The sequence below is a fragment of the Bos javanicus genome, chromosome 5 (assembly GCF_032452875.1).
Source record: "Bos javanicus breed banteng chromosome 5, ARS-OSU_banteng_1.0, whole genome shotgun sequence".
Taxonomy (NCBI): domain Eukaryota; kingdom Metazoa; phylum Chordata; class Mammalia; order Artiodactyla; family Bovidae; genus Bos; species Bos javanicus.
In genome coordinates, this window is record NC_083872.1 from 105,122,542 (window position 1) to 105,141,242 (window position 18,701).

The window sequence follows — 18,701 nt, forward strand, 5'->3', positions numbered from 1 at the left end:
ACTAGTGACTGGACATACAAGGTGATGGAAAGGAAGGGGTTGAGACTTTTCCTTTTCTCATGTCCTCTCACCTAAACAGAGCTTTGCACCCCAGTGCTAGCACTGACCCCTAGGCCTGCAGGTGCTGAGAGAGACACCCCCGCTGTGGGGCAGGTCAAACAGGGAGTCTGAGCCCGAGGAGGACAAGAGAGCCGGGTCAGAAGAGACAGGGCCAGGGCTGCCGGGCACAGCCCACCTAAGCCACTGCCTGTCGTGCCCTGCTCTCGCAGTCATCCAGTTTGGCTTTGTCACCCTCTTCGTGGCCTCCTTTCCTCTGGCACCTGTGTTTGCCCTCCTCAACAACGTCATTGAGGTGCGCCTGGACGCGAAGAAGTTCGTTACGGAGCTGAGACGGCCAGACGCTGTGAGGACCAAGGACATCGGTATGTCTCCTGCCCGGAGGCCGGGCCGCTCCTCCCCATCCCCTCCCTCCGACCCTCCCCCTGTCTCCCAGGCCGCCTCCCTCCCACTGTGTCAGGCATCCAGGATCCTGGGGCAGCTCTTGCTCCATCAGCCCCTCTGAGCCCCCTCACCCTCTTCTTCTCAGGTGCTGGGAGGTCAGATGATTCACACACACACACACACACACTGGCCCCCGGGTTTGCAGACACGGCTGCCCCTAAGCCTTTCCAGACAAGCCCATCTCTGGGGGCCCCGGCAGAGCTCCACTGGTAACTTGCCTGCAAAGCGTCACTCTGGCTGCAGCCTTGTCATCACTGGGCTGGGGGCGGGAGGGAGCCAGACGCCCTTCTCTTTCTGTCTTAACAGGGATCTGGTTTGATATCCTCTCTGGCATCGGCAAATTCTCTGTTATCATCAACGTAAGTGCTTGCGTTCCTGACACCTTTTCTCTGTGGGAAGGGCTTTCCAGGGGAGCTGAGGTCTTCAGGGCAGGAAACCAGTTCTGTTGCCTCCCAGCTTCTTCCATTTGGAGCTCTAATTAATACAGTTGTTGTTTTTCTTATTGTTTAGTCGCTAAGTCGTGTCTGACTCTTTGTGACTCCGTGGACTGTAGCCCACTAGGCTCCTCTGTTCACGGTATTTCCCAGGCAAGAATACTTAAGTGGGTTGCCATTTAGCCTCTCCAGTTAATAGCGAGTACACGCCTTCTTACACATCAGGCTGTGGCCAGAGCTCTGCAGCTTTGTCGTTCATTTCGCTAAGAGAAAGAAAGGTAATTACCCACCAGAATGCGTACCTTGGCCTTAAGAATCCAGATCAGATCTTTCTTCAGAGCCAAGAATCATGAGGAAAGAATTCCCCATATCTATCCATCTCTCCCCTTTCTTTTTCTACTCCGGAGCTGAACAATACCTGGAGCATCGCCCAGGCTGCAGTTCCTAATTGCCGTTCCTCTGAGTTGTCAGTATGAAGTCTTAATTATCCCTGTGGACTCCGGCACTGCTTGCTTAAGATAGGACATGGAAGAAGAGGGGTCCTGCCTGCTCCGACCTCCTTAACTGCCTTGCCAGACGTGTCCAGGTTTCAGAGGAAATCCTGCTGGACCCAAGCCAACAAACAGCTCCTTTGGCGTCTGCATTCCTTACAGACGGTGGCCAGGCAGGGTCACCACTTCCATCTCCTGAGACCAGATCAGTCAGCTCAGCACACAGCAAGAAAGTCATGGCCCCTGTTCCCTGGGGAGAGAAGCACTGACTCTGCCCGGGCTCCCCACTCAGAACACATAAAGTGACATGAGGTGTGCAGAGAGGCAGAGAGGATCAGCCCGTCACACGTGGGATGTTTGATGTAGGAAGTGCAGGTCTCAAGGCTGAGAAATCAGGTGCCATTTGGAAAATAGATCAATAGCTGCTTTGGAGTTGAAGCTTCTAGAAAAGAAGTAATTGCGAGTGCTAATGGCTTCCCAGGTGGCTCAGTGGTAAAGAACCTGCTTGCTAAGGCAGGAGAGGCAGGAGATGCAGGTTCGACCCCTGGGTTGGAAAGATCCCCTGGACAAGGGCATGGCAACCCACTCCAGTATTCTTGCCTGGAGAATTCCATGGACAGAGGAGCCTTGTGGGCTACAGTCCACGGGGTCGCAAAGAGTCGGACGCGACTGAGCACACGTGCTTCTGGGAAGAGCCTCGAGTACCAAGCACTTTTCAGCTAGACAACAAAATTGTAGAAGCTTTACTTCCCTGCCCTTACTTCTTATTTGTTAAAAAATGGGGGCGGGTGAGAGTCTCCCCAAATCATGTCATTCTAGAAATTAAAAGAGATGATGAGGGTATGCCTGGTCCACGCTCTGTAAATGCGGCTGTGATTATTAGAAGTACGTTTCTCACTGTTACATATGGCTGTGGCCCCGCACACTCACATATACATGTAGAAAACAATGCCTAAACTGCCTTTTTTGAAAGAGCTTTAATTGTTGGTGCCGGGGACAGTATAAACACCCGCCAAAAAGATTTAAGATTTTCTTTGCAGAAAGTCCTCCTGCATGTAAACAGGCAATCATTCATCTGTCGTTTGGCTTGCTCCGCAGACATTTATAGAGGACTTGGATACACCCGGGGCGAGGTCGGGTGTGTGCGTTTCATCCAGCAAGACCTACTCCTCTCCCTCGGTGTCTTACTTTTTCTAAGCAAAATGGGTGAGAGTGGCTTCCATCACGGGACAGGATAAAAGCCGCTGAGAGACAGTGGTGAAGTAGGCTCCCTGTGGAACCATAGCCGCAGTGTGCCTGGTTTTCTGGTGTCACTCAGGGGCAAGTGTACCATTGTATGTCCTTGCCCATCACATTTAAGTGGCCCTCTGGACTTCCCTGGTGGTGCTAGTGCTAAAGAACCCGCCTGCCAATGCAGGGGAGATATAAGAGACGCACTTTTGATTCCTGGCTTGGGAAGGAGGAGGAGGGCATGGCAACCCACTCCAGTATTCTTGCCTGGAGAATCCCATGGACAGAGGAGCCTGGTGGGCTACAGTCCATAGGGTCGCAAAGAGACACGAGTGAAGCGACTTAGCGTGCACACACGCATTACTATTGACAATTTTCTCAGAAAGTCTTCCGCTCCTTTTTTAAAAAAATAGTTTTATTGATTTATTTATTTCCAAGTGTGCTGGGTCTTTGGTTCTGCCTGGGCTTTTCTGTAGTTGCAGCAAGTGCTGGCTACTCTCTAATTTTGGTGCACGGGCTTCTCATTGCAGTGACTTCTCTTGTCACAGAGCACGGGCTCCAGGGCACTCAGGCTTCAGTAGCTCTCAATGTGGGCTCATAGTTGCAGCTCCCGGGCTCTATAGCCCCGGCTCAGTAGCTGCGGCGCACGGGCCTAGTTGTTCCGCTACATGTGGGATCTTCCTGGACCAGGAATTGAACCCATGTCTCCTGCATTGGCAGGCAGATTCCACTGAACCACCAGGAAAACCGCATCCACTCCTCTTTGGTGTGGCCAATGCCAGCATCAGGTCAAATATCTCGAGATGTTTATGCCCTCCCTCTCCAAATGGTCCCAACTGGCTGCGCATTCTTTTCTTCAGTGGCCGTAATTCACTCTCTTGACAGCCGTGGTTTCCTTCCATGTGTCAAAGATGGAAAAGCCAGGCAGGTCAGCAACATGAGCTCAGGATGAGGATTCTATTAGAGCAGCACCTCTGGATGGGGAGCCCAGGAGGGGGGCCGTCTCTTAGCCAGATGGACCTGTGCCACCTGGATGGCGTCCGACCTGACCATTCCTCAGGTGCTTGTGGTTCTACCCCCAGGCTTTTGTCATCGCTGTCACCTCCGACTTCATCCCCCGCCTGGTGTATCAGTACTCCTACAGTCACAATGGGACTCTGCATGGCTTTGTCAACCACACCCTCTCCTTTTTCAACGTCAGCCAGCTGAAGGAGGGAACGCAGCCCGAGAACTCCCAGTTTGAGCAGGAGGTTCAGTTCTGCAGGTAAGGTGATCGGGAGCAGGAGGGCGGTGGAGGACTGGAAGCAGCAAGTCCAAGTAACTCTCCGGATGACCTAGAATTGTATCATTATCCTTCTCCTTAGCCTCGGTCTCCTACCCGCAAGCCCCAGATCCCAAAATATCAATTTCAATGAATCAACCAATATTTTTTTAACTGGAAGGTTTCAACACTTTATTTTTTTAAACTTTTAATTTTGTTTTGGGGTATAGATGATTAACAATGCCTTGATAGTTTCAGATGGACGGCAGAGAGACTCAGCCATACATATACACATATCCATTCTCCCCAAACTCTTTTCCCATCCAGGCTGCCACATAACATTGAGCAGAGTTCTTTGTGCTATACTGTAGGTCCTTGCTGGTGATCCGTTTTAAATATAACAGTGTGTCCATGTCCGTCCCAAACTCCCTGACTATTCCTTCCCTCTATCCTTCCCCCTGGGAACCATAAGCTTGTTCTCTAAATGAATCAGCCAACATTTATTGAGTGCCTTTTGCTAGACATTTTGGAGCAGACAAAAAGGTATATAGGTTCATTCTCACCATCAAGGGAAGGTCTGGTTGGGAAGAAAACAGAACTCTCTGGGACATTGCACATTGTTCAGTGATTATATCTAGTACAGATCATGAGCTTTATGGGTGTTTGGAGCAGGGGGAGAATGGTGGAGGCTGGAATGGAAAGGGTAGGCTTCTTGGAGGAGCCGTGAAGAGTTGTCAGGCAAAAAACATATCATAGTATGGAGTCAGCACGAGCCAGGTCATGGGGGTTGGGATGAACCTGGGGTATTTGATAAACGCTTAGGGGCTAGCTGGTAGAGTCTGCGAGGAGAGTGTTTGGGAGATAAACATAGGGAATAATAAAGAAAATAGAATGTATAGAGCAACTCCATGGGTAGTATAAGCCAAAGTGTCGTTGGACTTGAATAGGTAGGATGAAGTAGATACTGAGAAACCTTGAAATCTTATAGGAATTTTAATGTGACGCAGTAGGAAGTTATGGACTTTTATAGGGCCAGGTAGTTAGAGGATAAAGTGTAGGTTTAGGAAAATTAATTTGGTCTCAGAGTGGAAGATGGGTTAGAATTGAAGGAACTCAAGGAGAGTGGCTGAGGTGCTGCACCATTCAGACATGAGCCGTGGAAGGCCTGGGACAGAAATGTGGAAGAAATTCGGAGTTGGGGAGAAGATGAGCTACTTAATGCCATACCTTACAAAGCTGGGGACCAGAGGCCTGAGAGAGAGCCTGAGTTAGGATGATCCTGAAGTTTGGGCTGACGTCAGAAGACTGGGAAATTGTGGGTCCGTTGACAGGGATGGGGAAGATGCTAAAGAGAATCTGATTTTACCATCCATGTGATGAATTTGGTCCCAGTCATGTTGCATGTAAAACAATGGTAAGAAATCTAAGGGGGGAATTTCCATCTAACTCCTAGAGAGAGTAGCTGGAATTCCCAAGAGGACCAGGTTAGAGTCATGATTGTAGTCTGTCAGCACAGGGATCACTGAAGCTGAGAAACAGAGAACTCTCCACTATTTACCTGAGAAGGGCAAAGAAAGAGAAAAAGGAAGCAGAGGGGGAATAAATTCTCTAACCCTTTTGTACCTTGGTTAAGTGATGGTCCCTGGAGGACTCGATCCAAGATCATACCTCTTGTATTTAAACAAATAGAACACGGGGACTTCCCTGGTAGTCCAGTGGTTAAGAATCCACCTGCCAGTGTGGGGGACACAGGTTGGATCTCTGGTTCAGGAACTAAGATCCCACATGCCACAGGGCATCTAAGCCACAACTGCTGAGCCTGTACTCTAGAGCGCGTGAGCCACAACCACAGCTACTGAGCCCACACTCCCTAGAGCGTGCTTGGCAACCAGAGGAGCCAAGATCTGTGATCTTCTCTGTGATCCTAGAAAAGTCTTCAGCTCTCTAAGAGGTTTCCAGTGACAGATCCTGAAGCAAGACTGACATTTGTTCAAGAATGCAAGCCTCAACCCCTGCTCACAGCCACAAACAGCACAAGTGTGACTTGTTGCCTGGGGAAGCCAAGGCTAACACTGTTCCTTTGGTTGGTCTAGAAGCACATATAGACCTTCTAGAAGTTGGTCTGGAAGGTCTATCCATAGGGACCTTGCTCTTGATGATCAGATCTTCCAGTGACCCTCTGAATATATTTTCCAATGGATTGAACTCGCTTAAACACAAAGGGACTTAAATGCATCTGTATTAAAAGTTGAGGGTAGTTCTAGTTGAGTAGACTTGATTCAATCTGCCCAAACCAAATCTTGCTCCATCTTCCCACTCTACTGTAGTCAATGGTGACTGTAGTTTCAAGGAAACTATAGACCAGTATTATACTGGGTCCAAATCCAGTGGGAAACAAGCCTTCCACCTCTTTCCCAACCATATCAGCAAAAGTCTTGCTGCAGCTCATTGGTTGGGATCAGCCGTGCTTCCTACCCAGAACCAATCACTGCAGCCAGAAGAATGTGATGTTTTCCATGGTCTTTGGCACTGTGGGGCTTGGGAGTGGGAGGTGAAATGATCTCCATCTAAAGCACATGGTCTCAGAGTAGGGGGTCGTTCCCTCCTCCTCTGAGATCTGAAGTCAGGATGAACAGATGCAGCTCAGCCAAAACAGTAGGTGCTCAGGAGACCAGGCATTATTAGCACACCTGAATGGCACTGAGCTTTGCTGTGTCCAGTCAGATCACTGGACTTTCCAGGCAGCCATAAGCCCTGATAACTCTTCTCTCCAATGAAAGTAGAGGGGACCATGGCTCGTGTGTGGTCCATAGAGTGGTGGAATTGAAACTAGCTGTGTGTGTAGGAAGTGCATTCTATATTTCTGTCAAGAAAATGTACCTGCAGAAAATAGATCAAACTCAAAGAGTTTGGTTTGATCTTACTCCATACCAACTGGGATCATAGGATCATTGTGCACCTATTTTTTTATACTTTATTTGTTTTTGGCTGTGCTGGGTCTTCATTGCTGTGCATGGGCTTTCTCTAGTTGTGGGGAGTGGGTGCTACCTACTCTTCATTGTGGGGCATAGGCTGTAGGTACACGGACTTCAGTCACTGTGGCACGTGGGCTCAATGATGGTGGCACATGGGCTTAGTTGCCGAATAGCATGTGGGATCTTCCAGGACCAGGGCTCAAATCCGTGTCCCCTGCATTGGCAGGTGGATTCTTAACTACCAGACCACCAGGGAAGCCCTCATCATGCACCTGTTTTTGAGGCTTTATGATAGGCTTGGCATCGGTCATATGATAGGGAACAAGACGGTGCCTCCCTCAAGAAGTCTAGATGAATGAGATGAGTAAGCAAAGAGAATCAAGCTTCTGTGATTGCAATTGGGAGACTGCAGGACACTCTCCTATTCCTGAAGGAAGAGGCCATGCCCCTAACCTGGACCTCAGTGTCCAATGCAGGAGTGGCCAGAGGGAGAATCCTGTTGAATCTGCTCCCTCCCAGGAGGGACCAAGGCGGCCTGGGTGGTGAGCAGGGTGGGAGGAGCAGTGATGGGCAGGAAGGGATTATCACGTGGTGTGGGGGGGTCCAGGGAGGACAGGGTGTCCCATGCAGAGGGGCTGGATTGTGCTCAGTGGTCGGAGATGGAATAAGGGGGTTGAACTAGGAGAGAGAAACCAGGCAGGCACAGGAGGTGTGTGGACTCCTCTTACGGCACTGGGAGCCGCGGCGGGGATCGAAGGGACTTCTCACCAGTGTCATCTCTGACTGCGCTGTGAAGAGCAGCAGGTTACATTGGAAGTAAGGGGCCACCCTGCTCTGAAGTGTAAAACAGATGCCTGGAGAGCGGAGTCAGCGTATTATCTAGACACACACCGTCCCAAACAGGTATACCATGTGGGTTGCCTTTTCTAGAAGAATGAGCAGTACTGATGGAGATCTGTACCCACCCCAGGTGGGTCCTGCTCACCGCATGCCATGGGGACCTGGCTGGCTTGCCAAGGTCTCTGGAAATTTAGGAAGTAAAGACATAAATTACTGATGTCCTTGTAAGCCAGGATTCGTCAGTGGCTGTCAGAAAGAGAAATGAAAAAATAAGAGTATGGAGAGAGGGCGAGATTGTGAGAAACACAGACACACAGACAACAGCAGGGCTAGCCCCAGAGCCAGCGTGTAGAACTGCTTCCATGGTGGGAAATGAAATCTGCCCTGATTTTCTGGCAAATAGTGTTGGGAACTCAATGACCCTTCTTATTCTTAGTTTTTCATGACCTCCAGAGATAAATGTGGTCAAATAAAACTGAGGTCTCAGGCTCCAGCCCAGCCTTGCCAAGGATAGAGGTATCTTAAAAATAGCAGTAAAAGTTAAGACAAGTCTCTGACTGCCTGTTCAAGATGCATTCCCAGCATTTTTGGAGCTATGTCTGCCTCGGCCATTTAACTGACCACGCAGGGCTGCTCAGTAAACAGCCCCATGACGTCAGCCTGTTGCACACTTAGTGGCCATTTAACAGGGTCGAGGTGCCCCTGTGTCCTATAGGCTGGATGGTGGCTCAGGCTTCTGGCTCAGCGGGAGGAGAACAGAGAGGTCAGCAGGGCAGGGACTGGGGTCTCAGAGCTCAAGGAACCCACCTGGGCTTGGCTAACCCACTGGGTCTGTTTGGAGATGCTAAGTATCCCGAAACAGGATCCTTGGGTGGTGCCTGTGGGCTTGTCTGTAGGATTCAAGTTCTCTCCTGTCCCAGGGTCCTGCGAGTTCCTTCTGGGGCCTGCCTGCATCTCCTCTGCTCCTGGCCGAGACCAGAGGGAAAGCCAGCTTTCTGGGTACCTCTGCTTATCTGTATCAGCCACTAGATCAACTCGGGCCTGGTTAGTTCCTAGTGGGCCGGGCTTTTTTCCCTTATTGAAGGGAAAATTTCAAAAGACATTTGTAAGCAGCTCGGGTGGTATGAAAATATTATGTGCCATCTTGTTCAGCATTAAGACATTACTTTCCACTGGACTGGGACTATTAAATTTTATTTTTACATACCACTGTTTGGGGTTGAGAAATGCATTTACTACTGATTATAATGAGTAAAAGATCATTTTAGAAAGCTGTTTCACATATATATGGAATCTAGAAAGATGGTACTGATGAAGCTATTTTGCAGGGCAGCAATGGAGATGCAGACATGGAGGACAGACTTACGGGTGAGGGCAGTGGGAGGAAGGAGAGGGTGAGACGAATGGAGAGAGCAGCGTGAAACATATACACTATGATATGGAAATTGATAGCCAGTGGGAATTGACTGTGTGACTCAGAGAACTCAAACCAGGGCTCTGTAACAACCTAGAGAGGTGGGATAGGGTGGGAGGTGGGAGGGAGGTCCAAGAGGGAGGGGACATAGGTATACCTATGGCTGATTCACGTTGATATATGGCAGATATCAAGCCAATATTGTAAAGCAATTAGCCTTCCATTAAAAATAAATTAAAAAAAAAAAAGCCATTTCCAGGACGTCCCTGGTGGTCCAATGGTTAAGACTCAGCACTTGCGCTGCAGGGGGAATGGTGTCCATCCCTGGTCAGGAAGCTAAGAGCCCGCATGTTACAGGGAGTGCCCGCCCCCGAGAAAAAAGCCATTTCTGAATGTCGAGGACCAACCCCTTGGTTTATTACGTCAGCAGCTGCAGTGATTCTGTATTATGATGACCTGTGGCAGGTGTCACTGTCAAGGTCATCCTGCAAGTGAGCATGGGAGGGGGCATCTGAGCCAGCAGCCTCTCCTCCCTGCCTGCACCTCAGTTTCCCCATCTGTAAGAGTGGGGACTTGGAATAAATCACCTCCAAACCTTCTCTTCTACTTCGTGCAAAAACATCAATAGTGAGTGACACGTGTAATATATGAATTTGTTCCTGTGGAAGTTTTAAACATTACAGGCAACCTCTCCAACTCGGTCCTGCGTCCACACAGCCCTGCCCAGCTCTGGGCATCTTTCCAACTGTAGTAGCCCTGGTGGCATGTTTGCACGACCCTTTCTTAGTCATTTTCCCATGTAGTAACATAAAAATGAATTTATAGAACTTTTAAAGACACTTCACAGGTTCTCTTTCTAATAATGAACTATATTTTGAGTTAATAGGAACCTTATTTCTTTAGGTCATGTATACATTCAATGTGATTATTTCACAGTGTTCAAACAATCTAGGTAAAATATGAATGCATTTTTATTTTTATTTATTTTTTTTTGAATGCATTTTTAAAGTTAAGAGTTAGTGTTGATTTTTGTACCTCTTTTACTTAATGGATGTGAGTTTGCTTCACTTAACCCTGTGATTTGGCTCCTGGGAGCTCAATGTGAAAATATATTTGGGTCACTGAATATTGCCATTAATTGGATCTTTTTAGAGAATGTTTTCTTTATTTTTGGCTATGCTGGGTCTTCACTGGTTTGTGCAGGCTCTCTAGTTGCCGTGAGCGTGGGCTTCTCTCTGGTTGTGGTGTGCAGGCTTCTCGCTGCAGAGGCTTCTCTAGTTGTGGAGCACAGGCCCTGGGGTATGTGGGCTTCAGTGGTTGTGGCACGTGGGCTCAGTGATCGCAGCTCCTGGCTCTAGAGCACAGGCTCAGTATTGTGGTGCATGGGCTCAGTTACCCCACAGCATGTGGAATCTTCCTGGTCCAGGGATTGAAGCTGTGTCCCCTGCATTGGCAGGCGGATTCTTAACCACTGGACTCCCCAGGAAGTCATGCATCCTTCTTTTGCAATTAAGAACTTTTTTGTTCTAAAACTCATTCTTTACAGATGTATGTGCGTATATATGTATATGTATATGTACATGTAAAGGGAAAGACTCTTTTCTCAGCCCCCACCCCAGTCATTCTCTCCCAGAAGAAACTGTTGTGCCCACTTCTGCCTCCAGAAGTCACGCTTACACGAGCCGTCTCATTTACTGCTCACTGTGTTTTCCTTCGACATTCAGTGTAAATACACACACACACACACACACACACACACACACACACGTGTACTCACGTTCCTTTGTTCGTGGCGGGTCGAGAAGGCTGTCCCGTGCACACCTTCTACGTACCCAGCCCAGTGATGCACATTTTTTTGGCTCTGTGAAATTAGAATGATGAGGTTCAGAAACATGGAATAACTTTCTCAGGTTCTTACAAATAGTAAGGGGCCCAGCCGCTCCAGTCCAGTTTTAGACACTCTAGTTGTTTCATTATTGGAAGACTCTCCTTATTACAAGACTCCAGGGAACTCTCAAAGTCGATGGTAAGGCTCAAAGAAAATAAAGGAAGACTGAACGGACAAGGGTGAGATCTGGGAACTGTTCCTAAAATTATAACCCCGAGCTTCAGCCCCGGCCAGCAGATGCAGGAAGTGAGCACATGTGGGGTTCTCCCAGTGCTGGGCCACCCAGTGGGACTTTGGGAGACCCAGAGCTCTCAAAACCAGGGGAAAGGGGATGGCTTTGGGAAGCATTTGAGCTGATGGGAATGGAACAGAAGCTCTCCTGCCCATCAGCCTGACGCTGGCCTGCTTCGTGCCTTCACCTGGACTGAGAACCTGAGAGAAGCTGCCTGCAGTTGGGCATCAGCTCTGTTTGGTTCATCTCAGGATCATGGGACACTCAGGGCATCTGAGCCATGCTCAGAAAGCCATGCTCCTGGAAGGCCAGGAGGAACTGGGGGCAGGGGTGTACCTGCTCCGTCCTCTTTTAACAGAAGAGGTGTACTTCTTAAGTCACCTTCAGTTGAAGGAGAAAGAACAGCTCTGATGTATTGGGTCCTCTGACATGTCTGGCAGTGTGCTAAGTGGTCCTCGTTACAGCTTTGTGAGATAGAACGCCCATGTTTCATGGATGAGGACCCCAGCCATCAGGTCATTAGGTAACTTGCTAGAGGACAGAGAAGTGAAACAGTGGGGGTGGGATCAAGCCTTCGTCTGCTGACTCCCCAGCTTTTGCCAATGCCGTTCTCTGCACTGGGCTTGGAAGTGAAACAGACCACTGTCACTGGCTTGGCCACAATTAAGTTCAATAGCCACTCTGTCTTTTCTGGACACATCTAGTCTTAAAACTAATGATCTCTTTCTTTAATTAGTGTCTTCTGATTACTCAGTGAAAACATTTGATACACTTGAATTCTTAGGGTGAATTTTTTTTTAATTCTGAAATCTGAGCTTTTGTTGTTGTTGTTCAGTCGCTGAATCGTGTCTGACTCTTTGTGACCCCATGGACTGCAGCACTCCAGGCTTCCCTGTTCTTCACCATCTCCCAGAGTTTGCTCATACTCATGTCCATTGAGTCGGTGATGCCATCCAACCATCTCATCCTCTACTACCCTCTTCTCCTCTTGCCCTCAATCTTTCCCAGCATCAGGGTCTTTTCCAGTGAATCGGCTCTTCACATCATGTGGCCAAAGTATTGGTTTCAGCTTCAGCATCAGTCCTTCTAATGAATATTCAGGATGGATTTCCTTTAAGATTGACTGATTTGATCTCCTTGCAGTCCAAGGGACTCTCAAGAGTCTTCTCCAGCACCCACTTGACTTCTTAGGGTGAATTATTTTTAAATTATGAAATCTGAACTTGTACTGGAATGTAAATGAGCAATCATTTACCTGGTGGCAGAGGCTTACTGGAATCAGTGTTCTTCAAACTGTGAATCATGGTTCATCAGTTGGGAAATGGCTTAGTGTATCATGAGCAGCATTTTAAAGACTAGGAAAGGAGAGGACAGCAGAGAATAAAAGAGTATCAGAGCATGGGATACAGCAAGGATGCATGTGTTCTGTGTGATTTTTATTTCTGTGATACATATGCATGCGTGCATGAATGTAAAATGCATTGCTTACTCCAGGTCACAGTTTTTATTTAAAGTTAGCTTTGGAAAGAGAAATGTGAACAGATGCACAAATCATTAAATTGCACACTGCTCTTTTCTGGGCAGTGCTGGCCCTGTAGTTCCTGACAAAGCACCCTTAGTCCACTGGCACAGCGGGACTGCGAGTCGAGCTTTCTGGACGGATCTCTGTGTTAATCTTTCCCCAGACCCTTGATGAGATGGATGTGCCTGCCAGATTCAAAACATGTTTTGGACACTCAGGGAGGGTAAAGTGACATTTCCAAACGCTGTGGTGAGTTAGTAGCAGAAGTGGGACCAGAATTAGATTATTTATGGATTCTTTGCAGACTGGAAAAAGAGAGGGGTGAGCGATGGCTGTCTTACTGAGGTCAGTGAGCAGCTGTTCCTTCATCGATGGAGCTAGAAAACAAGCGGAGTGACTTCGATTGCAGTGGCAGGATCAGACTGGACCTGGGGGGATCTTCCCCATGGTCAAAAGTCGGGGGGGCAGGGGTGTACATCACCCCTCTTCCAGGGGTCTTGAGAAAAGCAAGACAGATTCCTGTCTGCCTGGGATTTGAGGGGCAGAGCAGGAGGGTAGGCAAGCCTGAGATTTTTTCCCCACTCAAGATGACCGTATTCCCTTGGCCACACCCTCGCCCTCTCCCACGAGTGGGCGTGGTCTGGAGCTGGTCTTGTTTCTGTCCTCAGCCACGGATGGTGAGGATGAACCCTGTGGTGCTTTGCTGGGCTGCAGTTAGCTTTGCTTCTCATCCGGATGTCAAACCAAGCCTGCAACAGCTGTGATCAGCTGTCGGAAGAGGGGAGCCGAGTGGGAGGGGGCAGCTCCTGGCCTCTTGCCCAGCCCCAGTCAAACGTTCAGCCTCCACCTCTCCATTTGCCTCTTTCTGGGGCTGAATCTCCCGCTATGACTTTTTCTGCCTTTTTGCCTGCATCTCTTTTCATCTTCCTTTTTTCCTCTTCTCCCCTCTTGGGAGGGGATCTTCTTGGGCCATATCTTCTTGGACTACTGAAAGCCCCCATGCTTCTGTGTGGATCTTTTAGAGCCGTGGGTTCATTCAGGACAGGGAAGGGTTCAGAGAGCACCCACAGCAGAGTCCCCCACCCCAAACCGCAGCTGGAGGCCAGAAGCTTCCCGACAATGGAGGAAAGGCTGGATTCAGGCAGACTGGGATTCTCACCTTGAATCCACCCCTGGCTGGCTGAGTATTGAACTTCTCTGAGCCTCAGTTCCCTCCTGGGTTACACGGGGATACCCATGCCTGCCCACGGATCTTGTTCTCAAGTGAAGCAGCTTCAGAAAAGTTCCTTGTCGGGGGTGGACACATTCAGTATATGCTTTTTTCCTTCTGGGTGCCCCCAACCCTCCCCGCCTTCCTCGGCGTCCCTGCACCCCCCTGGTGGCCTGATGCTACCCCATCTCATGCTTTAGCCCAGGGCTTGTTTTGCTTTCACTGAACATCGAAGATTTGTTGAATTCCATGGAGAAAACAGTTCCATGAAGGAGCATAAATCTTCTGTACCAGCTCTTGCCATTTTTCCAGGCTTAGAAAAAAAGTGATTCTGAGAAAATAAGCCATTTTTAACATGAGTCATCTCAGGATGGGAAGCGGGGGGAGGGGGGAAGGCAACAGCTCAGACAAGCCCTAGACCTCTCCATGGTCTGAGCGCGAGGCAGGCACTCACATTTTGTTTTTTCAAACTGTGGTGTGTGTGTGTGTGTGCGTGCAGTTCCTCAGCTGTGTTTGACTCTTTGCAACCCCATGGACTATAGCCCACCAGGCTCCTCTGTCCATGGAATTTTCCAGGCAAGAGTACTGGAGTGGGTTACCATTTCCTCCTCCAGGGGAGCTTCCCAGCTCAGCCATGGAACCTGTGTCTCTTGCATCTCCAGCATCGCAGGAAGATTCTTTACCGCTGAGTCACTGGCGAAGCCTTAAACAACATGGGCAGATGATCAAGACGGGCAGTTAAAAGAGGGGGCTACTGCCCAACTGTGACCGTTACCACTGCTCCCCCAAATCCACTCAGCCTTCAGCTTGGTCTGAATCAGCTCTCAAGAGATCTGCGTCTTCACTGAGTCCTGGGCCTCGGAGCACTCTGCCGGGTGTCTGGCGTCCCCCGCCGCTCTCAGAGCCCACAGGCTAGTGGACCCCAGGTGGATCCCCTGTCCTGAGTTCCTCTCATGATTCCTGGACCCCTCATGGCAACCCATTCCAGTATTCTTGCCTGGAAAATTCCGTGGACAGAGGAGCCCAATGAGCTGCAGTCCATGGGGTCACAAAAGAGTCAGACACGACTGAGCACACACAGAGACACGTGCATGCGTGCACACACACACACACACACACACACACACACACACACAGGAAGGAGAATCCAAAGGAAACTTCTGGAGATGTTGGAGAGAGTGAGAAAGACACTTCTAGGCTGACATTGGCTCTTTTGGAGTTTGGACTTTTTTGGATGTTGTTGGTTGGGCCCTGGGTTCCTTACCTCTGCCTGCTACTCCCTAGGTCTAAGAGCCAAGGCCCTGCCTGCTGCTCTGACTTTTGAGGTGATAGCCAGAGAGGTACCTCCTTCCCTCTATCTCCTCCCAGTCTTCACACTGCCTTCCTTTCTGGACAGGTTTAAGGATTACCGGGAGCCGCCGTGGGCCCCAAACCCGTACGAGTTTTCCAAGCAGTACTGGGCCGTTCTGTCTGCACGTCTGGCTTTTGTCATAATCTTCCAGGTGAGTTGTTCAGCTAAGTTAGGGACAGCTGGTTAGGATCCAGGCTCAGGGATCCAGACAGCCCTGCCTCTGGTTTTCAGGGTGCTCTGTGACTCTTTGCTGGGTGAGGGCTTTCATGAACGCATGGATGCACAGAAGCAGAAAAGGGCACAGAATCAGGTTGCGAGGCAGACATGGAGTAACATGCAGGGTGGAGAAGGATTCCCACGTAAACCTCAGACTGAAAAGTGGGGAACAGCAGAGGGAGCAGAGTCTCAACCCGAAGGCAGACAGGCGGCCACCCCACCGCCCCCCGCCAGTCTCCACGCTCAAGAAAAGGCTCCAGTTCTAACCCTTCCTTCCAGCTGCCACTGGCCCCCTCTTTGTGGTGTTGTTTGAGACCCCTGGTGGGAAAGGCCCCCAGAGCCCCATGAGGCACCCCTGCTGAATAGCAAACCCAAGCTGGCTATTCCTATCTCTAAGACTAGCTGGACCTACAGTTGTGTTGCCAAGATGAGGCCCCCACTCCCACTGCCGGCCTTGGAGCAGAGCTGGGGTACCAGCCCGGACTGCTTACCCATTGCCCCCACCCCAGGCTTTTGTATTCCCCAAAGGCGGGTCCCTGGAGGGCTCTGAGGTGTCCTGACCTGGCCCCCATCCCAGGAAGTGGAGAAGATCCCCAGCTAGTCCTTCACCTGGAGAAGCATCATTCTTGCTCTGGGGGATGGCGGGGCAGGGGGGCGGCGTGTGCTGAGATTCCTCACCTGTCCCCTGCTGCCCCCCGCCCTCAGGAGCCACCTCGCTTTACCACCGCGTGTCAGGTGTCACTTCCACTCCACTGGGAGGACTTGGTTTAAGAGGCGAGTGTGGGACTTGACAGCAGCTCCAGATGCCCTGAGGTACCCAGGGGCCCCTGGGAACAACCTTGGTTCCCAAGTCTCCCCTGGGCCTGTGGGTTCAAGGTCGAGCTGGGGGCGGCACATTTAGAGCCTGAAAGACAGAGGGCAGGGCTCTGGTTTTTCCTGCACTGTCACCGACCTCGGTTCTAAGGAGAGGGGGCACGTGAGCAGAAGATGGGCAGGTGGAGAAGGAGACCACAGCTGGAGGTTGGGGGGGTTGGTGGGGGACTGGGAACCAGAGTACCCGGGGAGTGGCCCTGAACTGGGCTGTACGCCACAGCTGCCTGCAGGAAATAGTCACCCTCTTAAGTAGAAAATGCTCCCGGGAAGAGGGAGGGGGTCTCATCCTACCTCAGGGGAGGGGACGTAGCCCCCTGGGGGGAGAAAGGAGCAAGTTAGAGGTGTGTACACAACCTCAGAACCCATGAAGGCGGGCGGGAGGCAGGGTCCAGGCAGCGCTGTGACTGGAGATGCTGTGATGGTTGAACAGGGCCCACCTCCGATATGGGGGGGCAGAGGGCCAGCTGGGAGGCAGACAGGGGCCGCTGGTCCAGGGAGAGACCCGGAGGGGCCTTCAGGCCTTATGGCCACTTCCTGAGAAGTTCAGGAGGGAGGGGTCATGTGTATGCCTATGGCCGATTCATGTTGATGTATGGCAGAGGCCTTCACAATATTGTAATTATCCTCCAATTAAAATGAATAAATAAAATTTTTTTAAAGCTCTGGAACCAGAGGCCTGGAGGCAAAGCAAGACATGGGGGGTGGGAGGCAGACAGAGGAAGAGTGGAGGACGCAAAGAAGGCATGGCTAAGAAGGGAAAGGCTACCCACTCCAGTATGCTGGCCTGGAGAATTCCATGGATGGTATAGTCCATGGGGGTGCAAAGAGTCGGACATGACTAAGCGACTTTTGCACACACGATGCTGTCAGGCCATGCATGGGAGGGAGACCCTGTCACTGCTCCACTTTCTCCTGGGGACCCTGAGGGACTGTGATGCTCGTTCGATGGCTGAGATCAGCCGAGGAGCCAGAGGAACCCAGAGCCCCCTACCCTCAGTTCTGGGTCTGTGTCATCACCCCCGCTCACCCACCCCGGGTGGGAACCCTCCAGCCGGGGCCTCTCTTCTCATCCTTCCCCTCACCCTCCCAGAACCTGGTGATGTTCCTGAGTGTCCTCGTGGACTGGATGATCCCTGACATCCCCACGGACATCAGCGAGCAGATCAAGAGGGAGAAGAGCCTGTTTGTGGACTTCTTCCTGAAAGAGGAGCACGAGAAACTCAAGCTGGCGGAGGAGCCGGCCCGGAGGAGCCAGAGCAGCGGCCACCGCAGCAAGAGGGGCCCAGCAGCCAGCCCGGCGCCCTCAGGCCGGAGCCAGCTGGGCAGCAGTGCATCCTCGGGGTCCCAGCACACCAGCGTGTGAGCCAGGGCGTGGGGGCAGCAGAGACCAGCACGGGGCTGTGCGCCCACACGGCGGGGTATCCGTCCTTCCACAGGGTCGTGAAGACAGAGATTCGAGAAAGGAGGCGGAGGATGTGTGCAGGAGGAAAGGGAATGATTCTGCTTCTCAGAAGCTTCGGCTTGGGTTTCTTTTAGGTCCTCTTGAGCTGTATCCCTTGGGGGGTTGGTACCCCCTTTTGCATCCATCGGTGAAAGCACTGGGTCCCTCCAGCCCAGGGTCCCAGGCACCTTGAACCTGCCCCTGCTCTGCCCCCTCCCCAGGTCCCCTCCCCACATTTCGGTGGCCACAAGCCATGAGCAGCACAGTCCAGGCCTTGTTTCTACCCCATCATAAGTGATCTCACCTCCCTTCCCGGCATCACCCCGAGAAAACCCTCTGTGTCACCATCACAGCCTCAGTGGATGCAGCTGAAGCTCCCAGGCTGATGGCTGTGACCTCTGGACCCAACTGAGGAGCCAAGGTCCAGCCCTGGGCTTGTCTCCAGTCCATGTCCCGGGGATGCTTTGAGCTCAGTGCAACTAACCATCCTTTTCGGCAGGTTCAGGTTTAAAATAATAAACTGAGACATTCTTTATAAAGATGCATCGCCTTGTCTTCGTTTCTCTCTCGCTTACTCTGCACTGGTATTTATGGAGCCCCTACTGTGTGCAAGCATGGTTTTCAGACTAGCGATCCAGAAGAGGAGAAGAGACAGAATGCATGGAGCTACATTCTGGGAGAGACAGACAGTGAGCTGATGTATGTGCAGCATTTCAGACTTAATAAGAAACATGAAATAGAACAAGGGAGACAGGAAATAGGGAGGGAGGGCACGGAAGGAGGGGTTTGCCATTTTATGTATGAATTAACGACGAACCCACA

General features: G+C 50.7%; 1 protein-coding gene across 1 annotated transcript in view; it reads left to right on the forward strand.

Annotated features, from left to right (window-relative positions):
- The window catches only part of ANO2 (anoctamin 2), a 341,322-nt gene extending 322,900 nt beyond the window's left edge, over positions 1 to 18,422 (forward strand). Inside the window, exons 21-25 of the mRNA XM_061418167.1 lie at positions 270 to 422; positions 808 to 860; positions 3,739 to 3,920; positions 15,395 to 15,500; positions 17,529 to 18,422. Coding sequence (XP_061274151.1) covers positions 270 to 422; positions 808 to 860; positions 3,739 to 3,920; positions 15,395 to 15,500; positions 17,529 to 17,801 — 767 coding nt within the window. The 3' untranslated portion in view covers positions 17,802 to 18,422. The remainder of the gene's footprint in view (positions 1 to 269; positions 423 to 807; positions 861 to 3,738; positions 3,921 to 15,394; positions 15,501 to 17,528) is intronic.
- The last annotated feature ends 279 nt before the right edge of the window (positions 18,423 to 18,701 follow it).